Source organism: Puma concolor, chromosome A2, assembly GCF_028749965.1.
Source record: "Puma concolor isolate L17-30 chromosome A2, mPumCon1.1.hap2, whole genome shotgun sequence".
NCBI lineage: Eukaryota > Metazoa > Chordata > Mammalia > Carnivora > Felidae > Puma > Puma concolor.
Genome location: NC_141668.1, coordinates 44523846 through 44536790, shown reverse-complemented (window position 1 = coordinate 44536790; position 12945 = coordinate 44523846). Strand labels below are relative to the sequence as shown.

The window sequence follows — 12945 nt, the reverse complement described above, 5'->3', positions numbered from 1 at the left end:
TATTATTTTTTTTTTTTTTAATTTTTTTTTTTCAACGTTTATTTTTGGGACAGAGAGAGACAGAGCATGAACGGGGGAGGGGCAGAGAGAGAGGGAGACACAGAATCGGAAACAGGCTCCAGGCTCCGAGCCATCAGCCCAGAGCCCGACGCGGGGCTCGAACTCCCGGACCGCGAGATCGTGACCTGGCTGAAGTCGGACGCTTAACCGACTGCGCCACCCAGGCGCCCCAGGCTACTGTTCTTTTTGAAAAACTGTGACAGATTGTCAGAAAATAGGTATTATCTCTAGTTGTTTTAACTTGTGGTGCCTGTATTACCACCTAAATTGGACTTTTAAAAATATCTACTGGCGTTTGAATCTCTTCTTATTTAAATTGCCTACTATCCTTTTCAATTTTTTTATAACTGGTATACTTGGTTTTTTTTTTTAATATTTATTTATTTTGAGAGAGAGAGAGAGAGAGAGAGAGAAAGAGAGAGAGAGAGAGAGAGAGAGAGAGAGAGAGAATCCCAAGCAGGCTCCATGCTATCAGCACAGAGCCAGACTTGGGGCTCAATCTCATGAACTGTAAGATCATGACATGAGCTGAAAATCAAGAGTTGGATGCTTAACTGACTGAGCCACCCAGGCATCCCTGGGATATGTGCTTTTCCTTAATTATTGCTAATATCTATTTTTAGATTAAAGACATTTATACTTTGCCTGTTGAATATACTTTAATGTAAAAATTACTAATGCAAATATATATGCATAAAATAGATGGTACAAAATATTACATATTTACCATATACATATATTATATTGTTAATACACCATATATGTACATACTATGGATTAAGGCACTTCAACTAATACGGAAAGAATGAACTGTTTCATAACTGGCGTTAGAACTGATGTGTTCTGTTTCTGAGCTCTTAAAATTATTTTCCATTAATAATTTTTATTTTGATGCCCATATTCAGGATCTAAATTATTGTAGCTCTAGAGATGTAGAGTACATTTCTGGAAAACCTTATCCCACAGTATTCCATTTGCTAGTAGGGTTTTTAAGAATCTTCATATCTATATTCATCTATGATTTTCATTTATTCTATCATTTTCAGACCTTGGAAATGGAGTTACTCCATCTTCAGAAAATGAGTAGAGAATAGTTACAATTAAAAATATTTGGGGTGCCTGGGTGGCTCAGTCAGTTAAGAGTCCAACTTTTGATTTCTGCTCACGTCATGATCTCATAGTTCGTGAGTTTGGCCCTGCCTCAGGCTCCATGTTGATGGTACAGAGTGTACCTGTGATTCTCTCTCTCTCTCTTTCTCTCTCTCTCTCTGCCCCTCCCTCACACTCTCAAAATAAATCAATAAATTTTAAAAGAATAAATAAAATAAAAATCTTTTGTGTTCTGAATATAATCTTGAAAATTTAGTAGATGTGAAAGACCCCTGATTACCATCTGGAACTGGTATTTTCTCAGGGGTTATTTTTTAAAACATATTTTAATTCCTTATTGAAAAAATTTTGCTTCCTTGTAGATAAATGTTATCAATTGCTTACTGTGGCAATTGCTGAGAAATAAATTATGCCAATACTTAGTGTTAGAAGCAGGGATATAGTTGAGCTAAATAGCTCTCAGTTGAAGTAAACTAAACTATCTATCAAATTGACCTAATTGGCATTTACACAACACTTCATCCAACAAGGCAGAATACTTATTCTTATCAAACTCACATGGAACATTCACCAAGGGAAATTACATCCTGGACCATAAAATACACCTTAACAATGTAAAAGAGTGGAAATAGCACAAAGTATGCTCTCAGACCAAATTAGAATTAAACCAGAAATGAATAACAGAAGGATAGCTGGCCAATCTCAATGTTCTGGGGGATTAGACCCACTCTAGGTAACATGTGGGTAAAATTAAACATGAAAATACAACTTATCATAATTTGTAGGACAATAAAAACAGTGCTTTTGGAGAAATTTATAGCATTAAATTCTTGTATTAGTCAAGAAAAAAGACCTAAAATTAATAATCTAATCTTCTACCTTAGGAAACTAGAGAGAACAGACAATGTATACCTAAAGCAAGTAGAATTTTTTAAATGATAAAAACTAGAGCAGAAATTACTAAAATTGAAAACAGTAAATCAACAGTGAAAATCAATGAAACTATAAGCTGGTTCTTTGGAGAGATAATAAAATTGATAAACTTCTAGTGACAGTAAACAAAAGAAGAGGGTTGGCACAAATTGTTAATATTAAAAATGAAAGAGGGTTAATTACTACTGATCCTATAGATTTTAAAAAGATAATAAAGGAATGTTATGAACTATATGCCTGAAACTTTGATAATTTACTTGAAATGGACCAAATCCTTGAAAGACACAATCTACCAAAACTCATATAAGGAAAAATAGACAAGATGAGTAGGCCTGTATCTATGAAACAAATGTAATTAATAATTAATAATCTTCTGAGAAAGAAAGCACCAGGCCTAGATGGGTTTACTGGTGAATTCTACCAAATATTTAAGGAAGAAATTATACCAATAAGTTGCTAATTTTTCTAGAACACAGAAGCAAAGGGAATGTTTCCTAACTCATTCTGTGAGTCCAGCATTATCCTAACATCAAAAACAGACAAAAGAATTACTGGAAAGGAAAACTATAGACCTATATTTCTTGTGAAAATAGATGTAAAATTATCAACAAATACTAGCAATTGAATCAAAGTATTTATAAAAAGAACTACATACCACGGTCAAGTGGAATTTATTCCATGTATAAAAAGCTGGTTCGACCTTTGAAAATCAATTGATGTAATCCATTATCTCAAAAGACAAAGAAGAAAATGTATATGATCATTTCAATAAATACCAAAAAATCATTTGACAAAATCCAATATCAATTCATGATAAAAACTCTCAGTAAACTCTTCATGGAGGAAAATTTCCTGAACTTGATACAAGAACATCTACCAAAAGCTACAGCTAACCTCATACTTAATGGTGAGAAACTGGATGCTTCTTTCATAAGATTGAGAGCAAAGCAAGGATGTTCACTCTCACTACTCCTATTCAGCATAATACTGAAGTCCCACTAACTCAACAGGACAAGAAAAATAAATAAAAGGTATACAGATCAGGAAAGGTGAAATAATATCTTTGTTCACATATGACAAGATTGTCTATGCAGACAATCTGAAAGAATTGACAAAAAAACAAAACCAAACAAAACCACAGAGAACCTATGGGCTTATTAAGTGAAAATAACAAGATTACAGAATATAAGATTGGTAAACAAAAGTCAATTGTGTTTTTATATGCCAGCAATAAGCAATTTGAATTTAAAATTAAAAACACAATACCATTTATGTTAGCACCAAAAATATGAAAGCTTACGTATAAATCTAATAAAATACGTGCAAGATCAGTATGAAGAAAACTACAATACTTGATCAAAGAAATCAAAGAATATCCAAATAAATGGATAGCTATTCTATGTTCATAGAAAGGAAGTCTCACTATTATTAAGATGTCAATTCTACTCCAATTTATAAATTCAATGCAATCCCAATAAAAAGCTCACCAAGTTATTTTATAGATATAGACAAACTCTAAAATTTATGTGGAAAGGTGAAAGACACAGAATAGCCAACACAATACTGAAGAACACAAATGAAAGACTGATACTATTTGATTTCAAGACTTACTATAAAGCTACAGCTAAATCAAGACAGCATGATATTCGCAAAAGAATCAACAAATAGATCAGTGGAACAGAATAGAGGCCCAGAAACAAATGCACACAAAAAGTCAACTGATCTTTGACAAAGGAGCAAAGACAGTTCAATGGAGAAAAAAGCCTCTTCAAGAAATACTGCTAGAGTCATGGGATATCCACATTAAAAAAATAATAATCATCTAACTACAAACCTTACACCTTTCACAAAAACTAACTCAGTATGGATCATAGACTTGAATGAAATATGCATGCTATAAAACTACTAGAGGAAAACATAGGAGAGAAGCTAGGGTACTTAGGATTTCTCCGTGACTTTTTAGGTATAACACCAAAAGCGCAACCCAAGAAAGAAAAAAAATGAAAAGTTTGATTTTATGAAAATTTCAAATTTCTCTGCAAAAGACACTGTTAAGAGACAGAAAAGACAAAGCACAGAATGAGAAAAAAATGTTTGCAAAACACATACTTGATAAAGAATTTGTGTCCAAAATATACCAGACCTGGATGCCTAGGTGGGGCTCAGTTGGTTGAGCATGGGACTCTTGATTTTGGTTCAGGTCAGGATCCCAAGGTCATGGGATCGAGCCCTGTGTTAGGCTCTGTGCTGAGCGTGGAGCCTGCTTAAGATTCTCTCTCTCTCTCTCTCTCTCTCTCTCTCTCTCTCTCTCTCTCTCCGCCCCCTCTGCCCCTTCCTCCCTTCACTCTCTCTCTAAAAAAATGTATACACACACACACACACACACACACACACACACGCACACACAGACCTCTTAAAACTCAACAGTAAGGAAACAGCCCACTTAAAAATAGGCAAACTATCTGAACAGACAGCTAACCAGAGAAGATATATAGATAATGAACAAGCATATCAAAAGAAACATTATATGGCATTAGGGAATTGCAAATTAAAATGAGAAAGCACTACATACTTATTAGAATGACTAAAATCCAAACAACTGATGATACAAAATGCTAGTGCTGTTTGTAGGAGTGCAAAATGGTACAGCCATTTTGGAAAATATTTTGGAAGTTTCTTAAAAAATTGAAAATACTCTTGGGACACATGGGTGCCTCAGTTGCTTAAATGTCCAACTCTTTATTTCGACTCAGATCATGATCCCAGCATCTCAGATCATGATCCCACGGGATCAAATCCCGTGTCAGGCTCTGTGCTGACAGTGTGGAGCCTGCTTGGGATTCTTCCTTTCTCTCTCTTTCTCTCTCTGTTTCCCCCTCCCCTGCTTGCACACACACACTCTCTCAAAATATGGACATAAAGATTAAAAACAAAGAGAAAATACTCTTATCGTGCAAGATAGCAATTGTGCTCCTAGATATATATCCAATTGAGTTGATGGCTTATGTTCACACAAACTTGCACAAGAATGTTATAGCAACTTTATTCATAATTGTCAAAAATTGGTAGTAAGATGTTCCTCAAATGCTGAAAGGATAAAAAAAAAACTTTGGTACTTCCATATCATGGAATACTATAACAATAAAACATAATGGGCTATCAAGCCATGAAAAGTCATGGGGGAATCTTACATGAACTTTGCTAAGTAAAAGAAGTCAGTCTGAAAAGGCTACAGAAGTATGATAACTATATGATGTTCTGGAAAAGGGAAACTATGGAGACAGTAAAAATATCAGTGGTTGCTAGGGATTTGGCAAGATAGACTAGGTAAAGTACAAGGCATTTTTAGGACAGTGAAGCTTTTCTGTATGAATCATTGATAGGGGACATTATTCATTTGTCAAAACCCATAGAACTATACAACACAAGTATGGACTTTAATGGTAATGTATTGATATTGGATCATCAAATTTAACAAATGGACCACACGTAAGATGTCAATAATGGGGAAAAGTTGGGGATGGAGGTGGAAACTATCCTTTTTTCTATGAATCTAAAATTGCTCTAAAAAATAAAGTATATTAATTTTTTAAGTCAATCCAGGGATCCTCCTTTACATGAATCCAATCTGGTATTTTTCTAAATAAAATTTTTCTAAGTTTGCTGCATTTAAGTCTCAACTTCTGTGCAAGATTTTCTTTGGTTTTATATTTCCTAGGTCATTTTTGTCAGAATAGAGGGGTGGGGTAGTGAGAATTCAGACATATGTCCTCAATCTGCCATCTGTTATCCAAATGGTATCCCATATGTTGTTGATGTGTAGAATTTTCATTGTTGACATTTATGAATTGACTATAATTGTACTTTGATTTCCTTCTTGACTCAAGTTAATTACAAGGGTGTTTAAATTTCCAAGTGGTATTTAAAAAAAAATAACATGATACTGATTTCAGTTTTTATTGCTTGTTGTTTTAAATATGCAAATTATATAAATTGTATAATTTTGAAATCTATTGAGGGATTTTTTTTCTTGGTAGTTTATTTTATGATCAATTTTTGAAATGTTGCCTAGATATTTTACAATAATGTGTATTATTTTTTAAATGTGTTTAATTATTTCTATGTATTATTGTGTTTTATACTTGGTAAGTCTTTGAACATTTTAGTTATGCATATTTAGTATTATGTTACTTGTTACATATAAGTTTATTAATATTCTGTCATCATTATGTATTGTATCAATAAAAATAATCCCTTTGTCCCATGTAGTACAGTTTGCTTTGAATTTAATTTGTCAAATAGTAGTATTGTAGTAAATGCCTTCTTTTGATTTTAGTTTTTCCTATGCCTTTGGCCATCACTCTATTTTTAAACTTTGATAATAATTTGGACTGAGAGGCTTATTTTCAACACAGTATACAGTTAGATTTGTGGAAGGGTCTTGTACATAGTCTTTGTTTTAGTCAAGGAGGTTAAGTCATTTATATTTATTGAGACAAATAGTGTTTGGTGTCATTGAAGTCACCTCATTTTAATCTTTCTGTGTTAATTTTTTTATTTACATGTTTTTTTTCCTTCCTGCTTGGTTGTTAATTGTGGTAGGCTGAAAAATGGCACCCCCAAATCCAAATTCTAAACCCTGAAACCTATATATATTACCTTATATGGCAAAAAAGGACTCTGCAGATGTAATTAAGTCCAGGAATTTGAATGGGGAGATTATTCTGGATTATCTTGATGAGTTCAAGTGTAATTACATATATCCTTTATTAAAGGGAAGGGGGGAGATTTGACAAACAGACAGAAGAGCCATTGTAACCATAGACTCAGAGATGAGATTGGTGTGGCCACGAGTCAAAGAATACTGGCAGCCACCTTCAGCTGAAAGAGGCAAGGAATGGATTCTCCTCTGGGGCTTGTGGAGGGAGGGTGGCCCTGCCAAAACCTAAATTTTTGACCCAGTGTAACTGATTATGGACTTCTAGTCTCTAGAAGTGTAAGAAAGTGCATTTATGCTGGTTTAAACCATGAAGCTTGTGGTGATTTGTTACAATAGCCGTAAGAAGCTAATAAATTATTTTCCCCCCTTTTATTTTATGTCAAAGCTTATCTTTAATTTTTAAATGTAATATGTCTCTATCAAAGTAAAAAACAACAGAGATGTCTAAAATGACCAAATGGAAATATATAATATGATTTCTTTCCTTCTACTCTCTCTTCTCACTCAATTCCCCAGATTTTTCCCTGGAATGTTTCCTAACTATATTCATAATGATGTTGTAAACATTTTGTGGGATTTGGGGGGACTCATTGCTTACCAAGCTATTATTATTCAATCCCATCCCTCTTCTAGAGTTCTTAATTTTTAAACAATGCTCAGTCAGCAGAAATATTTCCTCAAGGAAGATTTTTCAGGAGATTATGTGATGTTATACTTTCTTTTTTTATACATTTAAGAAAACTATTCTGTGCCTTGGCACAGAAATGATATTTACAAAATTCTTGGATCATAATTTTTCTTTCAAAACTCTGAACATGTTTTTATGCTGTTTTCTGGCATTTATTTTTGTAAAAAAGAGGCATGACAATTTGAGATGCATTTCTTTTATGTAACCTTTAATTTTTTTTTACCCTGCCTACATGTTTGAAGACCCTTGAAATTAACTACTCTTTTTGACTGTCTGAAAGTACATCTCTTTGTGTTAACATCGCCTACTCCTCCAGCCACTCCTTATTGTGACCTTTTTCATCTTGCTTCAAATTCTGAACTTGTGTTGGCAAGTTCCTCAAGGTCACAGTCACTCAACACAGTCAAAGATGGCTGAGATTCTTACGACCTTCTCACCAAGATGTTCCATCCCATAGAGTTCTGCCCTTGGGAGCTTTCTTTCTCATATTCCTCGAATGCCACCTCCTGTGCTGTGTGTGGCCATCCTTAATAGTTCTGAATTCATAGGTCACACGTACAAATCCCACTTTTCTCTAAGAAGACCGTTGTCTAAATTTTTTGGTTAAATTTGGCCAAAATTCTTCTCCCTGTCCATATTGCATCTTTTTAGCAAGAGGAGAATTTCTTCTTATATCCCTCAGGAAAGCCTTCAATCTTTAATCAGAACTCCCACCCTGTGGCACCTTCCACAACATTAGTGCCAGGACGCATTTGCGGTGGTGTTATACAAATAAAAATAATAGAGAACAATAACATAGTTGATTGTTATTTTTCTGAATGAGAGAAAGAACAATAAGGTATAAATTCAGACAAAAGTTATTGCCAAAGTCACGGTATTTCTATTTTGTTTTTAGGAGAGATTCAGACACTCACCCTTAGACTCTGGTCTTTGAGTTATTCTTCCCTGCTCTGGAATTGATCCAAAGGTTACAAAGCAGAGATATGACTAGACTCTTGGTATAAATAAGGCTCAAAGTTACCTGAAAACTTTCCACCTTGATCATTCTTTCAGAAATATTTCATTTAATTACATTTTGATTATGCTTTTAACATGAGAGATGTTAACCTCTTATATCCCAATTTCCTTCTCTGCAAACTATGCAAATAACACTGTACTCAGGATAATTAAAGGGCATGAGTAAGGTTAATAAAAGAGAGGGTGGGAAGGAGGAAGGGGGGGACCCAAGGACTGGCCTTAATGAACAGTTATACCAGAGAAGTGGAGGAGGAAGTGAGCTCTGAGACTGTCAATGCAGATGATGATAAATGATTCTAAACAGCACATGGGCTCCCAGAAACCAGATCCCTTCCATTGTCTCTCAACAACTCACACTGATAAAAGGCAAATGAACGTTTGTTTCTAATTATTCTGGAATGTCAATTGTGGCAGGGAAAATTAGGTTAGCTTTAAAAGTCAATTACAAACAAATGTACCATGCAAATGTCAAGAGAGACTGATCCTGAGATGTGGAGTCTCCAAGAAGCCAAATGAATGAGTGAGGAAGGGTGATCTGGAAGCATTCTCCCCAGCTACGACTAACAATGACAAGTGCAGCACCAAGAATAGCAATCTGCTTGTAGACACAGGGAGTGAATCATTTCTCTCCCTCACCCAAACTTCATCCCTCCCTAGGTTTGGTGCGCAGGTTTCTCAATAGCACAGAACATTCTTCTTCCCATTGTGTGGATTCCCTCACTTCTATGAAGTCATGCACCCCCTCTCGTTTCTGTCTTCAGGTTGTGCTGCTCTATGCCTCTACCTATGTCCTGGTGTCCCTCAGCATAGACAGATACCATGCCATCGTCTACCCCATGAAGTTCCTGCAAGGAGGTGAGCTGGCTCAACCAAGCACTATTCTGTAAGAAATCATCCTTGGGTGAGAGTGGGATTGTTCTCACTGATATCTTCTATGGTTCTTTTCCTCCCACTTTCTCCTTCTCTGCTTTCTTTCTATTTAATGGGTCTGATTGTCCATAAAGATGTAGAAAGAGAGGCAGGATGCCTGGGGAAATGCTGATGGTTCCCACGGATGGTCAAGAGCTACTAAGGAGGGTAGTTTGCTGGGCCCACTTTGTGACCATTTCCCTTGACCCTAATGCCTCTGGCCTCTTCCTTTAGAGCAGTGTTGACACATACATCTCTCCCAAGAAATGAATATTCCCACTTCAACTTGCTCATTTTCCAGAAACAAGCACCTTGCCCTCTGTACTCCCAAACCATAGAAATAATTGGAAAGATTTTTTTAATTCATAACAATACTGGAAACAAAGAACATTCTCCTTGATCCAGTGATAGTAAGGAATCCTTAGGAGGATGCAGATGGATCAGAGGGAAGACTGAAGCCACACGGTTGCCAGTACCCACAGGCTACAGTAATGTGGGTGAAGTGTTAAGATTGTGTAAAGGCCCAGGGCAGGAAGGACTCAAGGAAACTAACAGGTGATTTCTGGAGCACAACAAGGAGGGTTGGTCACTGCATGTTTCCTTTCCCTTTGGCCTCCCCTGCCCTAGAGAGGCAACAGGGATGGAGGTCTCTTCCTCCTAATCGTGGGGGTGTTGGATTTGGAGAGACAGAGTTGGGGGTCTTAGGAATCAATGAGTCCTCGGAGGGGTGATGGGTACCTAGTCATGAGACTAATTATCCATTACTCTGCCCGTGGGCAGAGCTTACTTTCCTCCATGACCCCTGAAAGCAAGTAATAACCCAATGTTCAGTGACCCATACCACGCTTTCCCAAGCAGCCCATGAAAACTTATGAAATGAAGAACCTAATGTGAAATCTTGACTACAAAGATGAGGTGCAATCAAATATAGAAAATGGGACAAAAGTCAAAACGTGGCCAATAGATAATACTTTAAAATACCATTCTATGTAGTTTACAACTAAGAAAGCAAAATGAACAGAACAAGCAGAACGTTAGAATAAGTAGAATTAATGTCATCAGAATCTATTGAATATATCAGATAATATTGGCACATGTGCCCTTTGACATAGGAATTCTACTTTTTGGTATCTTCTCTTGACAAACACCCACATGCATGCAAGTATGCACACATGTCGTTTATGGTAATGTTGCTTAGAATAGCAGGGATTCCCTTGTTGGAGGAATGGCTGGCTAGCCTATGTAGAAGTTTCAGTAGCTTAGATTTATTGATTGCATACTATATTCCATTCACGATTCTAAGCTCTTTATGAATGTTAGGTACTTTAATTCTTACAACATCTCTGGGAGATAGATGCTATTATTATCTGAATCTTATAGTCTGGACAATTGCAATTCAGATAGTTAAAGTAACTTGCCTAAGATCACACAGCTGGTAGGTGTAGGGGCAAGGTTTGAACCCAAGACAGCATGGGTGTCTCTGACTACCATATATCCTGCCTCTCAGTGAGGTATTGGGATAGCAATGGATAGTAAAAAAAAAAAAAAGAAAGAAAGAAAGAAAAGAAAGTAATAAGCAATTGCTTCCAAGGACACACACCAAATAGTCCTCACTTCCGGGGATGGGATTTGGACTAGTCATAGTGACCACAGGGACTTACATACAAGAAGGTATATTGATGTGTTGTGTGCAGTTAAAACCAATTTAAAAATATAATTTACACCTGTTTTAGGCTTTTTCTAGGGTCGTTTTTGTTTGTGTGTGTGTGTGTGTGTGTGTGTGTGTGTGTGTGTGTGTGAAGGTACGTGCCCACTACTGAGCTTTCTAGGCACTACCATTGCCTCAGTGATTATGATAAAGAAGGAAGCAGGGAGTGAGATGAAGGAAAATGGGGAAACATTTTATGCTCTGTACGAAAGTGTGATATACTTATTCATTCATCTATGTATTTACGCCCAGTAGGCCCCAGGAAGGTTTGAGTGGGGACATACAAAAAACACATACACCAGGGTATTTCAAAGTGCAGAAATATGAGTGAAGGGAAATCATATAAGAAAACATGTGAGAGGTGTCTCAGGATGCTTGGCAGAAGGTGGAGGCTTAGGGAATCCGTAGACAGAAGGAAAACATGGTCAGTTACCCATGTCACCATACTCATTAGATTAAAAAAAAAAAAATCAAATGTTTAGCTCATGGAAGATATGACGAGTTCTAGAAACACTGCAATATTATGAACAGTGTCCTAAATTACAGAAAAGGCAGGAATGAATATCACAGTGTTCTGTTAAAGATGTAAAGCAATTTATTTCCTCACTACAAAATTAATAGAGGTTCAGTGTTGGGCACTTAGAAAATAATCATCTCCAATGGCTTCGGGGAAAGATGAAAGTTGGAAATCGACATTAACCGTTTTCCCTTCCTCGCTGCCAATTCCTCTGAAGTCATGGAAGAGCCATAGAAATCGAGGACACTTGGGGTGCCTCGGTGGCTCAGTCTGTTAAGTGTCTGACCTTGGCCCCGGTCAAAATAGAGGAGATCTGGAGCTGGGTGGGAGCCAAGGAAAGAAGCCATCCAAATCCCAGAAACTTCAAGGAATTCCTAGCACACATGGGTGCCACACCCCCAGGAAGGCTGTATGGCTGTGCAGGAGTTTGGGGGAGAGGTACAGGTGAGAACAGGGAACCCAATGCTAGAGTCTCTTGATGTCACAGCTCATTGGAATTTAAGGGCAGCCCTGAGGGGCAGAGCTAAGGGTTTACGTGACTGAACAAAGAGAAGACAACAGAAAGCAATTCCCCACCAGGCAGCACAGCTTTGTGGAGAACAGGAGCAGGTGGAAGCCACACAGAGTCACATGTGGCTTTGCAGCCACAAGGCAATGACAACTAAAGCAAAGGAAGGAGAGGGGAAGGGGAGGCCACATTTTACTGATTTTTTTTTAATGCTTTTTACTAAAGTGGTAGTTTCCTTAGCCAGCCACTCCAGAGAAGTTGACATTTCAAGGCCCTTTAGGGTAAATAAATATAAGAACAATTAGGAAAACATCTGTTAATAATGACAAGAAATATGTGATGCCAGATATTAAAACATAATATAAAAGTTTGATAATTTTAAAAAACATGATACTGAAACCAGAATAATGTATGGAAAGCATATGGAATAATGTCAATTAGAAAAGAATGAATTACTCAGTATATGGTGTTATTATGGTTGTCTAGCCACTTAAAAAATATTAGACTGCTATCTGCCACAGCTAATTATAAAGTAAATGCCAGTTGGATTGAAAAAAGTAAACATTTTAAACTTGAAAGGGGATGAGTATGAGTAAAACTTTTTTTTTTAGTCTTGGTGAGAGAAAGATCTTCCTAGGAATAACACCCAAGGCAGAAACAATAAGGGAAATAAATGCTGTTTTCACTACATCAGAACTTTAAAACTATTTATACAAATAATAAATATTGTACACATGCTTAAGAAGCAAAATGACAAGTGAGAAAATATTTGTAT

General features: G+C 36.4%; 1 protein-coding gene across 3 annotated transcripts in view; it reads left to right on the top strand.

The window, feature by feature from the left end:
* Positions 1 to 12945, top strand: part of NPSR1 (neuropeptide S receptor 1) — a 75651-nt gene that overhangs the window by 19469 nt on the left and 43237 nt on the right. For all 3 annotated transcript variants that reach the window (XM_086683573.1, XM_086683566.1, XM_086683560.1), the window contains one exon: positions 9290 to 9383. In XM_086683573.1, the coding sequence (XP_086539699.1) occupies positions 9290 to 9383 (94 nt within the window). The remainder of the gene's footprint in view (positions 1 to 9289; positions 9384 to 12945) is intronic.